This window comes from Rattus norvegicus, chromosome 2, assembly GCF_021556685.1.
Source record: "Rattus norvegicus strain SHRSP/BbbUtx chromosome 2, alternate assembly SHRSP_T2T, whole genome shotgun sequence".
NCBI lineage: Eukaryota > Metazoa > Chordata > Mammalia > Rodentia > Muridae > Rattus > Rattus norvegicus.
The window spans coordinates 162,744,605-162,768,698 of record NC_141535.1 but is presented as its reverse complement, the minus strand read 5'-3'; the positions used below and the strand labels follow the sequence as shown (position 1 = coordinate 162,768,698).

General features: G+C 33.6%; 1 protein-coding gene across 2 annotated transcripts in view; it reads right to left on the bottom strand.

The window, feature by feature from the left end:
- Fstl5 (follistatin-like 5) overlaps positions 1-24,094 on the bottom strand; it is a 654,395-nt gene that overhangs the window by 522,652 nt on the left and 107,649 nt on the right. The window contains 1 exon segment of one of the 2 annotated variants that reach the window (NM_001271195.1): positions 6,070-6,103. In NM_001271195.1, coding sequence (NP_001258124.1) covers positions 6,070-6,103 — 34 coding nt within the window. 2 annotated transcript variants of the gene reach the window in all.

The window sequence follows — 24,094 nt, the reverse complement described above, 5'->3', positions numbered from 1 at the left end:
GCATAAACATTAACATGACATATTCTTCCATTTCATTATGTACTTGAGGTTTTTGTAATATATGTCTTTTAATCATTTTATATTACATATGTTTCTCTAAAAAATGAAATAAAGTACATAAAATATATTCAATAAAGGAAGATTATTGACTTGGTACTGGGAAGTTCACAATACTCATCTGTGTGTCTAAGAGGTTAAAATTCCAGTAATCACTCATTCCAAGTATCTTAAATATCATTAGTCTAGATCCAGTGCTAAAAGCCTCACAGCTGCACCGATGCACTGATATTAATTCCATACAATGAGGCCGAAGAACCTGGAGTCTTCTGGTCATAGACTATAGAGATAAGTCTGCACTTTCTCAGAAAAATGAGGCAAAGGCAGACCTTTGTACACAACATTTCTCTTGAACACTGTTCTATCTGCTATGCCAGTTTGAACATACAACCCATAGTCAGGGTCAGCTTTCCTCTTAAGTTTCTCTTCCGTACATTCCTGCAGAGGCTCCCATAGATGTGGTTCCTAGATTACTCTAAATCTACTCAAATTTACAATCAACACCACTCATCAAACATGAATGTATTAAAAATGAGTGTATGTTATACATTTAATAATATGTGAACAGTAAGTCAGATGGTACAAGATCTTTTCCTTTTACTCAAATAAGTCAAAGTAAATGGGTTACCCCATTGAATTCTTAGGGCAGCATCCTTTAGCATATTTATATTAACAGTGGGAAGAGAAAATAGAGCTTCATGCAAGGATGAACAATTGAAGAAAGTAGCAAAAATCAGCCTTTCTCAGAATTTGAACTCAATTATTCTAATGCTATGAATCATGATCACTATTTCTTGTAAGGAGGTGATAGGGTAGGAACCCTTGATTAAATTAAAGACTTGAAATATATGAGGAAACAAAGGTAAGCAACATTATGATCATGGAATAACCTTGCACTGGCATGACATATTTGAATCACATGTATATTATTGTCCTCATGCATTAAGATAAATCCCACAATAATTTAGGAAGTTATCATTTGAGAATAAAGGTATAAATTTGGTTGTGAATAATATTATGTAGGATATTATATCCACATAAAACATAGAAATAATAATGTATCATAATATTAAAGGAAGCAACCAAAGATGGGTAAAGCATGTTTAATTAACTGCAGAGGAATCCTAAATAAAACATAGCATTTTGGTATAAGATCTAATTTGATTTCTTTCAAAGAAACCCAAATAACTCACAAAATATTTAAAATATATGATATTAAATTATCTGGGGAACAAAATATAGATATATATTGAAAAACACATGGTAATATACTTCTTTTAATGAAGTAAATGTCATATTTAATGCACCCAAGTGTCAAAACAAAGTGAGAAAGCAAAAAGGATAATGGACCATAGAGGTTTTTTTTTTTTTTTGATATATAAAACAGTGACTTCAGTACAATACAAAATTGAAATATTCAGGCACAAGTCCATTTCAGGAAATAACCATTCAAGAAATTACGTATTCAAGGAGAAGCTATTTCTTTGCACTAAAAGACAGTATACACTTTTAAAAGAGAATCTCTGCTGAAGTCACTTAGGTTTCTCAGAGTTCATAATAAAAGATTATTTACATTAGAAGTTAAAGATAAGGTAGTATATGGTTTAAAATGTACAGAATTATAAAATCACTGACTTAAATATAAAAATAATTATATTTTACATAAACCATTAAATTATTTAGAAAATATAGTCATTTGGAGTCTGTTTTCTTGACATCTCCAACCCTGTTGTATTCTGCCTTATTTTACCTTGCACTGGATGTTGGTGGGCAAGAATTTGTAGAACAAATTATTTTGAACTAAAATAATGATGTATTGGATAACATGATTTATTGAAAGCATTTGAAAATCTAAATAATATGGAAAATTGTTCAAATGAAACAATATGTTCTTATTTTTTATTTACATTTCAAATGTAATAACATTCCCTTTCCTGGTTTCCCGGACATAAGCCCCCGATCTCATTCCACTCCCCTTCTTTTATAAGGGGTCCACCCCCACTTCCCGCCCCACCACCGACATTTCCCTACATTGGGGGTTCAACAATGGCAGGACCAAGGGCTTCTCCTTCCATTGGTGCCCAACAAGGCCTTCCTACATATGCAGTTGGAGCCGTGGGTCAGTAGATGTTACAATCACCAAGACTAGATAAGATTGATGAAGCTAAGAAGGGCATGCTGACAGAGACAAAATGTTTTTACACTTTGCATAAATAATAAGCTCAAACAGTTGCTTTTTTCTTATTTTCTTGCTTAATGTCTTTTTTATTTTAAAGTCTTTTTTTACTTTTTTATTTATTCTTTTTAAATTTTTTTATTTTACTTTTTTATTGGATTTTTTTAAATTTACATTTCAAATGCTATTACCTTTCGAGGTTTCCTGAACATAAGCCCACTATCCCATCCTCCACCCCTTCTTTTGCTCCAAACTCTGCCTCCATATACCCTCCTTTGAATATTTTTGTTCTCTCTTTTAAGAAGGCATGGAGCATCCACACTTTGGTCGTCCTTCTTCTTGAGTTTTATGTGATCTATGTATTACATCTTGGGTGATTTGAGTTTTGGGGATAATATTTACCATGTTTGTTTTTCTGTGATTGGGTTACCACACTCACAGGAACATTTTCCAGTTCCATCCATTTGCCTATGAATTTCATGAAGTCATTGATTTTGATAGTTGAGTAGTACTCCATTGTGTAGATGTACCACATTTTCTGTATCCATTTTTCTGTTGAAGGGCATCTGGGTTCTTTCCAGCTTCTGACTATTATAAATAAGGCTGCCATGGACATAGTGGAGGATGTGTCTTTGTTGTACGTTGGAGCATGTTTTGGGTATATGCCTAGGAGTAGTATAGCTAGGTCCTCAGGTAGTGGACTGTCCAATTCTTTGAGGAACCTCATTTTGGACTCTTTCTCCTGCCCTTAATAGACTCATTCTATAGAAAAAGATAGTTTTCTTTCATGTTGATGTTGCAGGATGATATTATTCAGGATCATTTAAAATTGTAATAACTTATTTTGATGAATATTTTTATTTAAAAATTTTTCAGACAATATTTGTGTTTTCTCCTCTTCAAATTTCTCACATCCTCTTGAGCTTTTTACAAATCCAATTTAGTGTTCTATTGAGAGAGAGAGAGAGAGAGAGAGAGAGAGAGAGAGAGAGAGAGAGGAGAGAACTTGGTATGATATATTTATGTGTTCAACTGTACTTACAAGTGTTTCCACAAAGGTGAGTACATATGCAGACTGGAAGTTATATATAGATGTCTTCCTTTTTGTTCTGTATTTACCTTCTTTTTTCTCTAATTCCCTCACTGATCTGGAGCTAGCTAGCTAGTTTAAACTGGCCAGCTGAATAGTCTTGGTATTCTGTTTTTTCTGCCACCACCTCAATGCTGGGGTTTTATACACAGACTTCTGCACCCAGTTTGTATTACTAAGTGGATGTTCAGTATGGTTCGTAGATAATCATGTTTGTGCAGCAAACATTTTCTCCCGGAAATGTTTTGGTGGGACATGTAGCAAACAGAGAGTATCTAGTAGAGGGTCTTTAAGAATTTCAATGTTTTGCAGGGTGAATTTTTATCATAATAAAATTATCCAATGCTTTTTTTGAATTGTATCTAAAATTCAGATGTGTAAAGAATTTTATTGCCATTTAATAAATTGTGCTAACATTTACCATAAAAAAAAGAACTGTACTTAGACTACTTAAATTACTTGTTGAAGACCGCAAAATATATGTAGCAGAAAATAGACTTGTTGGGCAACAAAAGAAGTAGAAGCCCTTGGTCCTGCAAGTCTGGACCCCCAGTGTAGGGGAATGTCAGTGGGTCGGGAAGGGGGGTAGATGAGGAGGGGACCACCCTTATAGAAGAAAGGGAGGGCAATGGGATAGGAGGCTTATTTCCAGGAAACTGAGAAAGGAAATAACATTTGAAATGTAAATTTTAAAAAAATCCAATAAAAGAAAAAAAGGAAAAAAATTAATAAAAATAAATGTAAAAAGAAATTGTACAAAGAAATACATAAAATATCCAATAAAATTAAAATTAAAAAATAGTTAAAAAATCTAGGCATGGTGGCTCGATCACATAATACAAACACTAGGGAAGTGGAGACAGGGGGATACTTAGATCTTTCAGACCAGTCAGTCTAGCTGAGTGAGTTCCAGGTTTAACGGTTGAAATAAATTTGGGTACTGGATAGATGGTTCAACAGCGAAAAACACTTGTTTTTGTAGAGAACCTGAGATCAATTCCCAGAACCCACACTGAGCAGTTCAAAACCTCCCAAAACTTCAGGTCCAGGGGATCAGATGCCCTCTCTGACCTGTATGGAAACCTACCTGTTCATGGTATACAGAAATTTATCCAGATATAATGAAGAGAGATAGGTGAAGAGAAACAAAAAAAAGAAAAGAACAAGTATATACTAAAATCATTTACAATTCAATTAAATGTTTTTCTTGGTTAAATCATATAAACACATAATTTTAGAAGATGTAAAAATATTATTTTCCAAGATATTTCAAAGGAAAATTATATCGTACAAATATTAACCTGTTACACAATTAAAATTTTATATGTCTTTCAAATTTTATTTCTACATAGTCGAAAGAGTACGGATCAAGTCTCATTTGACTGATTTATAATTTGTACATTGAGGAGCACTGGAAACATTAAGAATCATTAAATTAGGGTTCTTGTTATGAGCCAAACCAGGCACAAATGCAGGAAATTAAATTAAAGCCTTTCTCTGGACTTAATTCTATGTAATAAACTTGTTCAGATAAATGAGATTACCCATCACACAGGAAGTTCACAGAATCACTAAATGAAAATAAATTATAAAAATTTTAACATAAATTACAATGATTATTTTCTAAAAAAAGACATACGATTTTCCAAATTGTTTAACAGTTCTTAATAACCTATGGCTGCATGCTGTGTTGTTTATTTTTGTTTAACATTGATACTTTAAAAGTTATTCTTTGGAAGATGACATTCCCAAATTCCAAAAACCAGCAGTCTAGGAGAAATAAGCAAGTGCTGGTGTCAGATTCCATTGCTCATTTACATACAAGTCAGTAATTAAAAAAAAATAAATCTAGTGTGTGTGAATTTTGAATCATATGACAGCTAAGAACGGGGAAGTTCTGGCAAACATCTCAAAAATTTTATTACACTGTGAAAACATATTCCCAGACAATACTTGCAAAGCATAATTTCTACTTGAGATGGTGTGATTTGTATGTCCAGAGTAATAAAACATCAAGAAGAATGTTTCGCTAAACTTATTTCTGCTTCAACATCAGAGTTACAAATATGATTTACTGTTAACCTAATACACTGGAGCCCTTCATGGGCAAGAAAAATGCGCAATCAGTGTGCCAGAAATTCATGTCAATTGAATACATATCAAACAGCTCATCTTAAGACAGACATTCCTACTTGAAAATCAAAAATGTGCACCTCAAATCTAGCATTAGTATGTTGAAGATAAATTTGTATAATAATTTCAAAGAAAAAATAGGCCATGCTTCCTATTGCCCAAACTAAATTTATTTAATATAACTGTCATCTCAGGGGTTTCCAGAGTTTCTCTTTTCTTATTAGAGACATTTCATGCCATATTATCAATATAAAAACATTAGCAAATGTCATTATTATTTTACAGATAAGTAAAGTAAGATAACAGTGAGCCTATACTGAGTTTCTTATAGAATGTACTTTGAAAAGGATCACTCATTTGTCTATGTATAGATGTGACAAAACATTAAATACTAGCAATAATGTTTGGGACAGTGATTTCATCTGGACCATCCTTGGAACAAAAATTTTCTCAAAAGAGAAGTGTTCTGGTCACACAGAGTCTCCCGAGTCTAAAATCATTTTAGGTTTACAATGCAGATTGTGAATTATACTAGTCTGACTATTTTCAAAATGGTATTACATAAATTTCTATTAAACCTTTGAAAAATTATTTTAAAATATTCCTTTCTTACCTTTGATTCTTGAACTTTCTTGACTTTTTTCCTGCTGAAATGAAAACAGAAATAGGTCAAAGTTTTTAAGTGAATATATTACTAATATGCTGATACAATTTTTATCCTGAATATGTGTCAGATACTTATTATACATATATCTCAAAACATACTTCTGGAAATTATCTATCAAAATTAAGAATAACTCTTGGTGGACATATTTCTGTAAGAAACCAATGCATATATTACAGATAAATAAGTGGCTAATGTGTAATAGTTAATCATGCCTTTGTAGTTCTCATTCCATTTAATCTCAATAGATATTAATATTTTCAAATCAATATTAATTATAAAGTATTGGCAATAGTAAATATTTAAGAATAGATAAAGTGAATACTCTCATTATAGTGATATACGAGACCTCCTTCTTCTGTTTAAATTAGAACTGGTCTTATTTTAAGGCTAATACTGACAATATCTTTTTCATGTTTGCTACAGTCAAACATGTACATTAACATGGCATCCTCCTTACTAGTCACAAAATAACCTCAAAATAGTTAGATTTTTTTCATGTTTTAAATTAGGTATTGTGTAATCTGTAACTTCTCAGTTAGGATTCAGGCACAGTTTAGTCTTCCTAAAATTTCAAGATCTCACCTAAAATAATTTTAAAACATATACAAAATAAAATTTCAAAGATCAAATAGACATATAATAAAGCGTTAAATTAATACCAGTCTATTTTTTCCCTCAAAATCTTATGTTGTTGCAACCATTAGTCCAAACTTTCAAACTCAATAAAAAGTCCACTGAGAAGTTATACATATATAGAGGTTCAATTGACTCAATACTGTCAATCTGAAAGAATATTATATGCTAAATTTCATATAGATATTGATATACATGTACTTTTACCATCACTTCCCATCAGCCATTTTACATATGGATTATTCCATCTATATAATTGTATGAAAGAATGACATATACTTTGACCTTATTCACCCAAATTTCTTCTCTTCACTCCTGCTATCCCTATTTGTTTCTCTGGTACAGTCTTGCTTCTAGGTTTATTTTGCACACCAAAATGAATTCTTGTATATATAAAATATTGAAACCAAAACTGAAAGAAAACTAGTAGCATTTATCTTCCTGTATCTGCTTCATTAGACTCAGTATTACACTATCCAATGGCATCCATGGTCTTACAAACAACATAATTGCATTTCTCCTTATGGCTCTAAAAAACTCTGTTGGAAATATACACTGCACCATTTTTATGAATACACCTTTACCCATAATACATTTAGGCAACTTTTATATAATTGTTATTTAAAAGATGTTTTAATAAACATGATGTATAAGTGTGTCAGTGATGTAATGAATTAAATTTCTTTGTGCACATCTGACTGTTTGGTAGTTATATTTTTCAATTTTGTACTATCTTTATACACATTTCTGTTGTATCTAAACTAATTTTCATTCCCACTGTCACCATACAGTTCCTATTTTCCCAACAATAGGACCTAATTTTTTTCTTAATGGACAGCCATTCTGACTAGGGTAAGTTGAAATTTGATTGTAATTTTAATTTTAATTCCTCTGATAATGGAGGACATTACATATATTTCATGTTTATGGGTTATTGGTATTTCATCTTTTTACAGTTGAATGTTCACTTCACTAACTCATTTACTGACTGAAAGATCTGAAAAGTTTAATGATATTTAATTTACATATATTCTTATATTATAGATAATAACATAATCTGCTGTATAGCAGGCAAAGATTTTTTTCTCATTCCCCGCTCTGTTTCTTTACTCTGGATAATTCCTTTGACTGAGCAAATGCTTTGAATTTCAGGTGATTCCCTTAGTACATTTGGGAGGTTATGTGCTGTGGTATTAAAACACATGCTTATGTCTAAATCCATAAATGTTCAATATTTTTCTCTATATTTTTGAAATTTTCAGTTCATTCAAAATGTTACTTGATTTATTAGCATTTTTTATATTTGGAAGGAATCTGATTTTGTTTTATTCTTTTACAGTTTCCCAGCAACATTTGTTAGATAGATACTTTTACTTCTTTTTTTATTATTGGATATGTTTTAACTTACATTTCAAATGTTATTCCCTTTCCCAGTTTCCCATCCATAAGCACTCTATCCCATTCCCTCTCCCCTTCTATAATAGTGTTCCCCCTCCCCTTCTATAATGGTGTTCCCCCTCCCCAATCACTACCCCTTCCCACCTCCCCACCCTGACATTCCCCTACACTGAGGAGGGCATCCAGACTTGGCAGGACCAAGGGCTTCTCCTCCCTTTGGTGCCCCACAAGGCCATCCTTTGCTACATATGCAGCTAGAGACATGGGTCTGTCCACGTGTAGTCTTTGAGTAATGGTTTAATCTCTGGGAGCTCTGGTTGGTTGGTATTGCTGTTATTATGGGATTGCAAGTACTTCAATATTTTCTCTAATTCCTCCAACAGGGACCACCTACTCAGTTCAATGATTTGCTGCTAACATTCACCTCTGTATTTTTTATGCTCTGGCAGAGCCTCTCAGGAGACACCTATGTCAGGCTCCTGTCAGCATGCACTTCTTGGCTCTATCAATATTGTCTAGTTTTGGTGACTGCATATATATGGGCTGTATACCAAGGTAGACCAGGCTCTGAATGGCCATTTCTTCAGTCTCTACTCCAACTTTGTCTCCATATCCCCTCCTATGAACAGTATAGATAGAACTGGAAACAATCTAGATGTCTATCAACTGGAGAATAGAACCAGAAAATGTGGTTAATTTATTCAATGGAATACTACTCAGCCACTACAAACTTTTCTCAGGCAAATGGATGAAACTAGAAAACAATACCCTGAGTGAGGTAGCCCAGACCCGAAAGGACAGATATCATGAGTGGATATTAGCCATAAAGTGCAGGATAAACACGCTGTAATCAACAAATTTAAAGAAGCCAAATAATGAGGGGTGAACAAGGGAAGATATATGAATCTTTCTCAGAACAAGAATAATAAATAAATATCTGAGTTCGATGGAAGGAGAAAACTAAGTAGAACCGGAATGGAGAGGGTGGGGTGGAAAAATTATGAGTAGGAAGAGGAGGGAAGAGAGAAGGGGAATCAGACCAGGGATGGGGCAATCTTTAAGATGTGTCAGAGTCCTAGAATTAGGAGAGGCCCCAGAAGGTCAAAGGGGACACTGTAGCTGAGATTCCTAGCGGTTTACAATAAGGATCATGAAGTGGCCACTTCCTGAAGCCAGGCAGTACTCCAAATAGAAGGCTAGGGACAGTCACCTACCTACAAAGCCTACAACCCAAAATATGTCCTGCCTTCAAGAAGTGCAAGGGCAAAGATAAAGCACAGACTGAATGGCCAACCAATGACTGCCCCAAACTGAGACCCATCTCATAGGCAAGAGCCAATCTCTGACACTACCAATTATACTTTGCTATGCTTGCAGACAGGAACCTAGCATAGCTGCCTTCTGAGAGGCTCCACCTAGCAGTCAAAGGAAAGGGATGAGACCCGCCCCAAACATTAGATGGAGCTCAGGAAGTCTTACTAGAGAATTGGAAGAAAGACTGAGGGACCCAAAGAGGATGGTCTCCACAGGAAAATCAACAGAGTCAACTAACATAGAACCTTGGGGCTCCCAGAGTCTGAATCACTGTCCAAAATGCTAGCCTAGGCTGAACCTAGACCCCCTGCATATATGCAGCAGATGAGCAGTTTGTTTGTCATGAGGGTCCCCCAAATTGGAACAGGGCTTATCCCTGAGCCTGTTTGCATGCCTGCTCACCTGTCTGTCTGCATGTGAATCCTTCACGCTTAAATGGAAAGCCTTATGGCCTGGATGGGAGAGGTTGTGCCTAGTCCCAACTTGATGTTGGTTGAAGAGAGGGCAGGGGTTGACAAATGGGGGGAGGGCTCCCTTTCTGGAAACAGAAGTGAGAGGGAATTGGGGGAAGACTTGTGTTGCAGGCACTAGGATGAGAAGAAAGTCTGATATTGGCTTGTAAAGAGATTGAATAAATTTAATTAAAACCATTCTACCTACAATTTTGACATCTGTGTCTAGATGTCTAATAATGTGGCTGATAAATCACATCTAAGTGTTTATTGTCCCTACTTTGGTCATCATAAAATAAGTAGAAGTTACAACTCCAACATTCTACATACTCAGACAGTGAGATTCACCTTTATCACCCTTTCTTTTGAAACATAATAGACCGCAATATATTTTGGATTATATTTTAATGGGTAAATGTAATTGTGATCCAATACAAAATCTGGACGAAATGAGAGACATTGTTATGCAATCTGCTTAGACATCAGACTCCAGAAACAATGGAATACAGAGAATGTACAGATCCTTAGAAATACATGATGGAAGAAAGACCTAATGCCAACCAGAGAAATAAGTGTCCTCATAGGAAGAAATAACAACTTATCTCTTACATGTATTAGGCAATGAGATTATACACATACACATACACACACACACATGGATATATATATATATATACACATACATACATACACACACATATACATACATACATACACACATATACATATATACAATACATACATATACACATACTCAATTTATACAAGTGTATATATATATGTATACTTATAATTTTGTGCTATATAATCTTGGATTTTTTTCATCTTTTCTGTAAAATGGTAACATTACTGTAGACATAGTGGAAAGTAACAGTCTTTCTCTGACAGTCAATTTGCAACTAAATCAATTTTCTATCTAATTTCTGCCTAGTACTTTAAAAACACAGTGAAACAAGGTAGATACAATGAAACACTGGTTCCAGGAAAAAAGGATTCTAAAAGTCCAGAATTCCTGAGGGACTATTTCAAGAAAATACACACTTTTTGAAACCTTCAGCTTCTATATAAATCACCACAGTCTTTATTTGGAAAAGAAAGATAAATCAAATGTTCTACAATTAAGTATTCACAATTGGAACAAATATAAAGTTTAATTATCCACTGAAAGAGAATGGAAAGATAGGAAACTTTAGGATGAAAACCCATGAGAAAAAGGAATCATAGGCTCCCAGCTCATGCATTATTTATGAAGTAAGTTTTCAATTATATAGATTCTTCTCAGAGGTCAAGTACAATTATCTCTTAAAAATACCCATTAGAGTTATTGAGCTAGGTGGAATCATTGCCTTCGGATAAAATACTATTTTGTTTCTCTTGTGGGTTTAGATGTAATATTGGAATTGTTCAAATAAGAAGAAAGATACTGTAAAATGTACATGCTGATAAAAATTTCATCAAAAACCAACTAGTAAAGAATGACTTGAGTTGTGTGGTTTTTGTTCACAAGACTTGTTTCATTTTATCTAGCTGTCCATTTAGCTTTATGTTGTTATTATTTTTTACTTATTACAGTAGAATTTGGAAATATCTAAATAATGGAAGGAAAGTAAGGTAAAGAAAATAGCAACGTTACTGATTTTATATTATTATTGATACAGAGCATGTGTAGAAAAAATGTGATAGAATGAAGGTCAGTTCTGTAACACAATATGTAGGAAAAGAAAATCTGAGGTATGCAGGGCTTATCAATTGATTGACTTAGTTCAGCATAATAATTGCTTTCTATAACGAGATAAGTGGTTAGCTCAATATTGAAGGTTAGGTGGTTTGCCATATTTCAAGAGCCTGACTGTGATTAAAATATTCTATTTCATGAGAAGCAGAGGAATCACACACCTCATGGTTTGGCCTTCTTGAGCCAATCCTAACTGGTTTCATCCAGCTGATTTTAGGAGCATAATTATTGCTTATGTTATATGAGGTCAAATAGGATAAACAGACACTGACACTGTATTTTGCTGGACTGTAATATATTAATATATGTTTATGTAAATAAGTTATAATTAATATTGCTTCAAAATATTTTCTGATATGGCACTCAATTTTTTAAAATATGTATATTTCAAAATTTTTTGATCATGAGGAATACAACTCATTTTTCTTTTGTCTTACAATATTTCTTAGAAAAAATTTAAAGCACTGTAATTGTATAATGTAGTCACCATAAAAATATAAACCAGAGGTTAAAGTAGAAAACAATCCTTGTGTCATAAATTGATTAATAATTATTTAATGATTCAACTTTCCTGGGAATTTAGTTATCATCTATTCTATCCCAAGCCTTGGTAATGTTACCTTCTATTTTTGAGAGCATTCTTGTGACATGAAAACATTCAAAATAAATTAGATGGAAGGATAAATTCAGAAGAATCACTTGGATATAAATAAAAATCTCTTAAAAATTTTAAAGCAATTAAGTAAACATAAAATAGCTAATATAAAATGATTGTAGGTTGGTTCTAATACTTTGATTCAATCAGAAATCTACATGTCCAAATGCTAAAGGTCTTTGTCCCTAATGGTTTTTGATCAATCAATAAAGATGTCAAAGCCCAATGTCTGGGCATGGGGCAGGCCACATAGAGTTGTCTCACATAGAGGACTCTGTGAAGAACTATTGAGACTCTCCATGAGTCAGGGTAGAAGAATGGGGCACAGGAACAGCAAGAGATAAGTCAACCAGCCATGTGAGATTTCACGTAAGTGGCCACTGGCCACTTCCCAGATGGGTCTGGAATAGCTCGGAAAGGTTTTGGAGTACCCAGCCTTTGAGGTTGCAAAGGCATTAAACGTTAATGTGTGTGTCTTTCACTCAAGGACCCCAAGATAACTCCTGGGCAGGTGCTTACATACTATCTGCTAAGAGTCAAAGTGGTGTATCCAAAACTCACCACTACATAAAATTAAGTTATACAGTTGTTTTATATGTATTGAACTCCTAAAAGATCTATGAAAACTGTTGTATAACCACATATACCAAGCTACACTGGTGACTTTTTTACTTAGCTTACTGTTTTCAAAATAAAAAATATAATTAAGACTAATAATTATCAACATTTTAATTTATAGCATAAGAATTATTATCCTAGTAGGCTAATTAGTTTAAATTTCTTCTTAAAACTTTGATGTCTATTATGTATTTCCCTAACAAATGCCACCAAAATATTAAAGTATGAATTAACAGAACATACACATGTATCATGTATATATTTGCATATACTATATAGAATAAACAAAACATTAAACATTGTTAAAACTAACAATTGGTGTTACAATGTTTTGAAGTTTATAAACTCATGGAAGTGGTCAATAAGAGAGTTATTTAGTAAAATTATGTTATTATAATTTGATAATACATTAATTTTTAACATTTCAACATGTGAATATACAAAAATACATGTATTTTACCTGCTCTCATGACCATATATCAATAACATACATGTTGATACAGTTAATTTAATTATAAAAGTTCCTCTCAAATAAAGCACATTGGTAAGTATGAACTAATGCCTAGGACTTACTTAATCTAGCTGTTACAAAATACTGCTAAAAAATATAATAATAAATGTTTTTTACTTAATTTAATCATAATTTTATTATATTTTATTTAAAATATATTTTCTTGGCATTTCAATAATGTACCTATTCCACTGTCCTGTGAGAAAGTCTTTCTTTGGCTCTTTAGTTTCAAACAAAACCCCTATTACTTGATTATCTTTACAGATGTAATTGCTCCCATAAATGACACATTTGTTATCATGCCTGTTGCCCTTAGTGAATGTTGACTACATAGACTAGAGAACTCTGAAATCTCCACTTATAAAGACTAGAGAACTTTGAAATCTCCACTTATAAACCCTCAGGCTTTGGCTCCACAATTCAATGTTGAGAGGCAAAAAAAGGCGCAGACATACAGACATACACACACACACACGCACGCATGCACACACACACACACACACACACACACACACACACACACACACACACAGAGGATGATAGCATATACCAGTGGGAAATTATACACTGTTTAGAGTGAATTCAGGGATAATTACGGGTCTCTTGTGATTTTGCATGTGTGATGGTAAAAAAAAAAGTAGTGAGAAACTGAAAATCCTCAAAGAGATAAAGGGAAAAGTAGGTCGTTTACACAATTAAGAGAAAGAGCAGAGGACATAGCATTGTATCAGAAGCTCAGTGTTCCCTTTCATAAGTGAATCCTAACTTGGTATATTCAGATTTGTATACTCAATCTGGAAAACCTATAGAAGTAAAAATTAAGAATCTAGAAATGTTTCATTTGAGTTGGGGATATCTTAAGAGAAGAGGATAATACAACATATGTGATATAAAAACAGAATGTACAAATTTGATGAGTGGAAATTTTAAATAGTTATAGTGGTATTGATATTTACAAGATGACAGAGAATGGGGGCTCACTAGCTCATTAAAACTAATTCTGTGGAAAGGTTATTTGCAAAGTTAATACTTTGTAAGTCAATTTAAAATTCTGTGTGTGTGTGTGTGTGTGTGTGTGTGTGTGTGTGTGTGTGTGTGAAAGAGAGAGAGAGAGAGACAGAGACAGAGACAGAGACAGAGACAGAGAGAATGTGTGTAGCAAAGGGAAGTATTCTGCCTGTGGATAATGCTTCTCAATTATCCTAGTACAAGCTGTCTTATTACTATGTATAAACACATAGACAAATAAAAATTCACCCTTGACTCTAATCATAGGAACCCTTCTTTACAGATAATGCTGATGGGTGTAGATATACATGGTTGCCCGGGTGCTGAAGTAAGTAAAGGTTAGGACCAGTCCTAGGCAGAAACTTTGTACTGCACCTCTAAGGCTCAGGGAGCATTGCAGAGAAGGAAGTGGAAAAACTAAGAATTGGGATTTGGGCTGAAGGGCTATGAAATTCTGCTTTCTGGCCACACAAGCTGTGGTAACTGAATTGGACCTGTAACGGACTGGTCTCCCAACAGTTAATGAAGGAGTGGAAGAGTTCACAGGACTCTGGGTCTTCCTGATGAGCTCTTGTCTCCTGATGTAAACTGGGGAAGATGCCATTATTGTCTTCAATAATGTAATCACAAAAGAAGGCCATCAGGTGCCAGGACAAAGTTCCAAAGCCATTGCTTCTGATTAAATGTACTGCCTTCAAACAGAAATAAAAGTCGTCGATATAGGAAGGACATTTGTGGAAGTATGGACTGGGTAATGGAGGCAGGAGGGAGATTAGAGATAGGACATTATGAAAGTATTATGGGTCTGAGGTCTTACAGCAAAATAAAAAAATATATAAAATATTGAATAGTGTTCCATTAAAATTAACTTTTAGTAGATCATAGTGTATGAAATAATTTCTTGTTTCTATAGTAAGAAGAAACACAAAATTATCATTATCTCTTATAGTTTATTATAAGTATTTTTGAGGAAAATTTAATCAGAAAATTCTATATATTGCTTTTTAATGACTTTTTTGACTGCGTACATATTGACAAGAAGACCTTAGTTCTCTGACAATATTACTCTTATCATAAATGCATGCTAAGTCCCTCATGTGCAAGCAAAAGAAGGAGAAAGAACTTGCTATTGAATTGAAGAATGTATTTTGTATCCAATTATTAAAAAGATAGTAATTAAAAATGTAAAATAGGCTTAAATTTACAAGCTAGAAATGAATCATCTACTTAATCTCCTCTATATCTAATAATATATTAATTATTATTTTATTACATATGACCAATTTCAAATATTTATCTAATAAAGTGTCTAATGGTTAGACACTTAAGAGGATGAGAGGATCCGATGGCAATTATAGAAATACTTCTGTAATGACACAGGGTTTACATTTACTTGCAAACATCAAAAGTTTTAATTGCTTTGTTAATAAGTTCATTTGCAGTGAAATTAAGTCCATTACCCATACCTGGAAACAATCACTATGTACCATGTCAAATATAATAAAATAGAGTTTTATATGTACCACAAAAAATATCTTTGTTTTATGGACTCTGAATTACATGGATACTCTTGACCTTAAAAGTCTTATCAGTGTTTAACAACATAAAAAATGTTAAAATCCAGAGCAAAAATTTTTCCATTTGAAGGGAAGAAATTAATTGGTAATATATGTTTAGAAAGGCATCAAGCATAGTAGATGAACCAAAGCAAAATGATAATCATTCACTAAAATATACACATGTTAGATATATATGCAAGTACTTTTTATATTATTATTTTCTTGTTTTAAATTCAAGAATTAAAGGTTTAATGAAAGATTAATATTTGACCTGAGAACAAAATTTGATATAATGATAATTTTGTGTTCTAATAGTAACATTATCTACTATTATATTTTGATTTAAAGTATAAGAATGTAAAAATAAATTCAACTCATGAGAAAATTATATTTTCTATTCTTCTGAAAATTCATGTTCAGTTAATTATTTTAGCTGACTATTTGCTAAAGATCCCCAAATTAAATAAGCATAACAATTATTATAACAGCTTTGTAGTGTACTTTAGTACTGAGAAACATCATGTTGATTTTCTAGCATAAATAATTAAAGAATTTATAGTAAGTGATAATATAATCACTAATTAATGTATTTGTCATGGAAATTGGTGATATTACATGATCTTAAGCTTAGCCATTCACATTATAATTTCTATTTTATTTTGTCTTTGTAAGAATTGAGATTGTAATTTACTAAGTTTGTAGACAGTTGTGAGTAGTCACTTTTATAACAATACAACCATTAGATTTCTTGAAAGTCCATAATTAGGGGGATAGCATAGTTTATATATTAATGTGTTTTTTAATAGTTACAAATAAATGTATTATTGAGACTATGTTTTGTGAAAGAAAAGAGCTGTACTGTAGTGTATAAAATATAATGTTATTTTCTACATATCTTTGGCCAGAAACAATACTGCAAAATATCCTATGCACTCCAAGTCCAGATATTTTCTGGAAAAGAGTGGAGTGAGAAAAGCTAGGAGTAGGTAGTATAAGCACAAACACACAAGATGTCAATCAGACTACACAGAAAGATGATTTAAAGTCTCTAAACAAAGAAGATGGTGGCTCAGTGACATTGAAATCAGGATGGACTCTACTTTCCCAAATCGGTACAATCTCCAACTGCATTCTTAATAGTTTCCGTTATGCCAACAGAAAGATGCAGAGCTCACCCTTATCCAAGAAGCTTATTTTTGCAACTGAAGACTACAATTATGAAAAGGCACAATTCTTGATAATGCAGAAAATCATTGACCCTGGTACTCCAGTTGTTACAAACCCTATCTAAGGTTCAAACAACGCCATAAAGGGGCAGAAAGATTGAAAGAGTCGGAAGACAGGATGTGTGTCACAAAATGTCTATTTCGGACAGAGACACTACACTCATGAACTAGTGACAATACGGTTGCCCAAACAAAGCTTGAACAATGACAGTGCCTATTACAAACCCCATGAACATGGGGAAATCCCAGTAGTCCTCACTCCTGTATGAAAAGCCACAGGCAAATAATGACTTCGAAGAAAGTGAAAATCAGCTGTAGCTAAGAGGGAGCCCTCTAATTGGTTATCTAAGACCATTGCAGATATACGAACTACAAGACTATAAACACACATATATGAGCAACAGTATATGAAACAGCAAGGTACACTTCTATATTAACATGCGAGTGTTTATGTGTATGTGTGTGAATGTGTGAATGTGTGTGTGTGTGATATATTTTTTTATTTTTTATTTTTATTTTTATTAACTTGAGTATTTCTTATATACATTTCAAGTGTTATTCCCTTTCCCGGTTTCCGGGCAAACATACCCCTCCCCCCTCCACTTCCTTATGGGTGTTCCCCTCCAAACCCTCCCCCCCATTGCCGCCCTCCCCCCATAGTCTAGTTCACTGGGGGTTCAGTCTTAGCAGGACCCAGGGCTTCCCCTTCCACTGGTGCTGTTACTCGGATATTCATTGCTACCTATGGGGTCAGAGTCCAGGGTCAGTCCATGTATAGTCTTTAGGTAGTGGCTTAGTCCCTGGAAGCTCTGGTTGCTTGACATTGTTATACTTTTGGGGTCTCGAGACCCTTCAAGCTCTTCCAGTTCTTTCTCTGATTCCTTCAACGGGGGACCTATTCTCAGTTCAGTGGTTTGCTGCTGGCATTCGCCTCTGTATTTGCTGTATTCTGGCTGTGTCTCTCAGGAGCGATCTACATCCGGCTCCTGTCTGTCTGCACTTCTTTGCTTCATCCATCTTGTCTAATTGGGTGGCTGTATATGTATGGGCCACATGTGGGGCAGGCTCTGAATGGGTGTTCCTTCAGTCTCTGTTTTAATCTTTGCCTCTCCCTTCCCTGCCAAGGGTATTCTTTTTCCTCATTTAAAGAAGGAGTGAAGCATTCACATTTTGATCATCCGTCTTGAGTTTCGTTTGTTCTAGGGATCTAGGGTAATTCAAGCATTTGGGCTAATAGCCACTTATCAATGAGTGCATACCATGTATGTCTTTCTGTGATTGGGTTAGCTCACTCAGGATGATATTTTCCAGTTCTAACCATTTGCCTACGAATTTCATAAACTCGTTGTTTTTGATAGCTGAGTAATATTCCATTGTGTAGATGTACCACATTTTCTGTATCCATTCCTCTGTTGAAGGGCATCTGGGTTTGTGATATTTTTTAAAGAGAACATGAGTTTGAGTAGATGATGGTTAAGATGTATGAAAAAGACTTTAGAGATGAAGGAAAATGATACAAAGATTACGCATAGGTGAATATTATTTTAAAAGAAGAAAAATAATAATGATGGTAAGACACATTAGACTTTCAACATAGTAGTTGATTTTAACACATTATTCTTATAACCTAGTGGGTGATTTCTAAGTGTATTTCATTTATACCTTCATTAGGGGTATGCAAAAATTTTAGACTATTTTTTCCTACCTAGTCCTCACAGCCTAAGCACCAATGTGAGTCATCAAACAAAGGGAGTTTCAAGAAGTTAGAGTTAAAAAATATATTTGTCAAATTACCATAAAGAATTATAATTTGCACATCTCAGATCTTCATAAAATCTTCATAAAATAAACAAGAAAATTTAACCATATTCCCTTGCCAATTTGGCAGGTGGGTAGAAATAGATACCATTAAAGTAAGCTAAATTTTATTATAAGGTGAGCGACAACAAGGGAATTGTCTTTACAACTGGCTATGAGAAAGCTTCTGCTATCAAAAACCCTTACCATCTGCACGAAAATTCAAACTACATGAATAGACCTCAAGAATATTGAAGAAGAAGATATAATTTTGCTTACCTAGAATACGCCTGATGTCAGTACTATTTCTTTATTCTTTCAGAAAAAGTGAATTTCACAAGTTTATTTACTACTAGAAAACTTCATGCATAGTTTCACAAACATTTTTGTGGTTTTCAAGTTAAATTTTCTAAGAAAATGTATATACAGAAATAATAAAAATGTTGAAAGGCACAATTTATATTGATTTATAATTGTATAAATTAAGTATAGCTATAATTTAAAGACATAGCTGAAAATTTATATACAGATCAGAACAGTAAACACAGTTGTGTTGGTAATAAAACTATAGGCACCTCTTTGTATACACAATTTGAAGTAGGGACAAAATGCTTTGGAACAATGAAAAGTAAAATTTTCAGAAAATTGACATAATACCAAAGCCAAAGCCCTCTTAATAGTTTCAGGCAAAAAGGAGACTCTAATTGAATCATTCAGTAATATGAGGTCTTTCTTTGTTGTTGTTGTTGTTGTTGTTTTGTTGTTTGTTTTATTTTTTCATCTACAAAAAGAATTGAAGTATGCTAGTGAAATCTTATAAAAGTGTGATAAAATCTACAGGGAAATAAAATATTTCATTATTGATGTAGGCGATCAGTGATAATGTATTGGTAGAGGAGAAAGAAACAAGCTTAAGGGGAAAGGATCTGTATTGTGACTAGGGAAAGAAATGGAATGGAGAACACATGTAAGGTCATGAAATGATAGAGAAGGTGGATAAGAGGAAGGAAAAAAACACTAAGGATATTTGAAAATGCCATATGGAAATCTTCCATTTTGTAAGCTTCCTAAAAGCATGGATATTTTTAAAAATGTAACTGAGTGACCTTATTTAGAGGAATGGATAATGCTCTGGTCTCAAGCCATAGGTTGTCAAACAAAAGAAGCCTAGTGCCAGATTGGAGTACCTCTCAGAAACAATAAAAACTACAAAGAAAGTAGGATATATCAATACATCCCGCAAGCCCCTCCTATATTCCTTCTCAGATCTTCTTTTCAATCCCCTCACAGATTTTTGTGTCTTTTTCTCCCTTTCCAACTCACTGAGTCCAATCATTGTTGCTCAGACAATTTTTCCTCCTGTAGACCCCCAAATCAACAAAAGTTATTGTCTTTGCTCTTGGTTACACACTGATATTTGATGCTATAATGTGATTTCTGGAAAGACCACCACTCTCTCTGACCATAGGACATAAAGAAATCAAATCAGGACTGAATTGGAAGCATTTACTATGCTATTTGGTTTGCATAATGCCAGATGATTATATGGAACAGGGAAAGACATCAGCACTCTTACACAGCTGTGACCATTGAGAAATACAGTAATGATCAGCTTAGCAAGATATGTTCTATTGGTGGGAGGAATGTCACAGAAGTAACCAATAACATTTTCAGTGGAGTTCAGGCTTTCTACTGGAACAAATTCATGGTACAATAAATCTAGAACTTGTGGCTTACAGGCCCTAGCCTCTTCAGAAATTAACTTTATAAAAGACCACACTATCAAACTGTTTTTCTAAATACTTACCTTTACAACCAGAGACTACAGCAGTTCTCATCCCTTATCAGAAAATATTCATTATGTAGCACAAAGCAGTTAATTCAGACTCATAACTGATCAAAATGCAGAAAATAAGTGACTTAAAACTATTTAGGTATTAATGAAACTTCTATGCCACACCCTCTCTTCATAAGGTTCAGGAAACTCAAAGAAGATGAGTAAGAAAGATAGGAAGAAACGTAAGTCAAATTTGCTTTCTGTGAACTAACATCGTCTAGACATGACAAGGTCATAGCAATCATTAAACCAGATCAGCATTAGTTGTCAGACTTGTTCACTACTTGGCCAATCAACATTGCAGCATAGAGAGAGAGGGGCTCACAAGGCACCACAGCATGCTCAGGAACAAAGGACAGTTGATAGGCATTGGAAGATATAGAGTAGAAAGGGAAGAGTCAGATTTCTTCTGTGTTGTCAGTCTTAATGTATGGTCCAGTGGATGGTGCCCTGAATAAACATGTAAATGCGCAGTACTAATTAAACATGATTAAAAAGAAAAAAAAAGACAGGAGGCTGGGATTGGGGATGAAGGAAGATACTGGGAGAAACTGAAGGTTGGAAGCCAGAGGTAAATGAAATCTAAATACTTTTATGTATGAAATTTCCACACTATGATAAAAGTTTAATACATTATTTGTTGTGCCCTCCATGAATACCTGGGATGGTTTAAATAGGTTTGGCCCCCACAGACTCATGTGTTTGAATGCTTGACCCATATGGAGTGTCACTATTAGGAGGTGTGGCCTTATTGGAATATATGTAGCTTTGCTGAAGGAGCTGTGTCACTGTGGGAGTTAGCGATGAAGTATCAGAAGCTCAAGTCAGTTCTCTCCCTGCTGGATGTGACTCAAGATGTAGGAATCTCAGCTCTTTTTTTCAAAACTATGTCTGCCAGAATGCTGCTATGTTTCCCACCATGATGATAATGGACTAAATATCGGAACCATTAGCCAGCCTCGATAAAAATATTTTTCTTTATAAGACTTGTCATCATTATTATATCTTTTCACAGTAATAAAAACCCTAACTAAGACAGGACCCAAAATCTAAGTCATATGAAGCCCCCACATTAGGAAATTAACCATGAATACTTGTTACTGTAGTCCTCAAATCAATTGTAGTTGTGTAAAATATTGATAATTTTAAAATCAGTATAATGAGCATTACCAAAATATTTAAAAACAAGAGAAAGGAGAGAGAAACAATAAAAGTAAAAAAAAAATCAGAGAAGAAAAGTTCAAGACACTTGAACCTGAGCTGTCATTAAAATGCTGTGTTAGACAAAGGATGTTTGAAAATATTAGAAAATATGCCCTGAAGAGTTGATGGATATAGAATTTCATTTAAAATGTAAATAAAGAAATATCTAATTCAAAAAAGGGAAAAAAGTCAGTACAACCAACTATTTCCCAAAATTTCAGACATAAGGAAACATAAGTTGAGAGGAAAGAAACCAATCAATCAATAAGTAAAAATAAAGCTTGTAATTCGCACACACACACACACACATACACACACACATACACACACACATACACACACATACACACACACACACACACACCACTCACTTGTGTGTATCTGTGTGTGTCTATGAAGGAGCATGTCTCCATGAAATTGTTTGTCTTTGAGATCAAAGGATAACCTTGAGTATATTCCTTATAAGCTGTGTCTTCAAGAAAAGGAGTCATGTTTGCTATGTCATGCAACAGGTTCCTGGCCCACTTGTCTCTGCTTCCCACATTTCTGTATAAGAGAATGATAGTATCTAGTCTTGCTTTACATTGGTCATGAGTATATGACCTCAACACTATACACTTTATCTCCTGAACAAGCTCTGTAGCCCTTAAAATATTTCTTCTGTGGATTAATTTGTGTATGTTTACAAAACAGTATTTTTATGACTTTTTAATAATATATACCATTAATCTTTGATAATATTTTCCTCCTCATCACTCTTATTTGTTTCTACTGCTCCCTCATACCAGTTAACTTCTCTTCCCCAAATATAACCACTTCTGCTTCTATGTTAGGCATACATATATAGATGTATGTGTATCCATGGAGTGCACATGTATTCATATATCTTTCATATATAAAAATACAAGAAAATGTATGTATACATATGAACTCCATTGTGTATACATATACAGATAGATAGATAGATAGATAGATAGATGGATAGATAGATAGATAGATATTACATAAAGATTTGGTCCATTAATAAGAGTGAACACAAAATATTTGTGTATTTTGTTGTGTTTCTTCCATTACTTATCCATTCCATAAAAGAGATTTTAAGATCAATTTTGACATAAGAAAAAAATCACAACTGTAAATAAAAGAAGCTCATAAAAATCTTGATTAAAGATAAATATATTTATTCATTTCCAGGAGAAAGTAAATGCTCATAAAGGGAAAGGAATTCTTTATTATCAGACTTTCCATAACAACATTCTTATAAAATGATGGTTGGATGTTACTTTCTAAATGAGAAATAAATAAAATGCTTTTGACTTTTATATTGGCCTTTATAACATATATCTTTAGATGTGAAAGCAACTCAACTACTTTCAATATTTTCAGTTGTCTGAACTGTAGCATACGTGAGCTAAAGACATGAGCTTAAGTGAGATAAAGTGGTAAGAGCTCTTCTTATTGAGAACCCTGATTCAATTCCCAGCACCCAGTGGGCATTTCACAACTCTATACAACTCCAGCTCCAGGGGGTCTGATGCTGTCTGCTCTTCCCCAAAGGTACCAGGCATGCTTGTGGGACACAGATATACAAGAAAATATGCATATACAGGAAATTAGATATACATATATGTATATATGCACCGTAGGTGTAATTGTTCATGTGCCTGTTCATGGGCTTGTTTGTGTACATGTATGTGTGCATATTCATATACATATATACACATACACATGCATATATATGCATACATAAATATAATATACATTTATTTATGTATATAAACAAAGTTTTAAAAATATACTTAATCCAGCCTAAATTTTCTCTATTGGCATAGTATACATTCTCGCTTAAAATATTAAAACTCATTCCTAAATGCTCGAAATATTTCTTTGAGTATGAGAGAAAAACTGAGAAAATTTGATATGAAAATAACTTCATAACTTTAAATGTATTGTTTTCCAAATAAATACAAAAATGGGAATAAATAGCTCTAAAACAGGTTGAAATGGCATTCAGACCAACAGTGC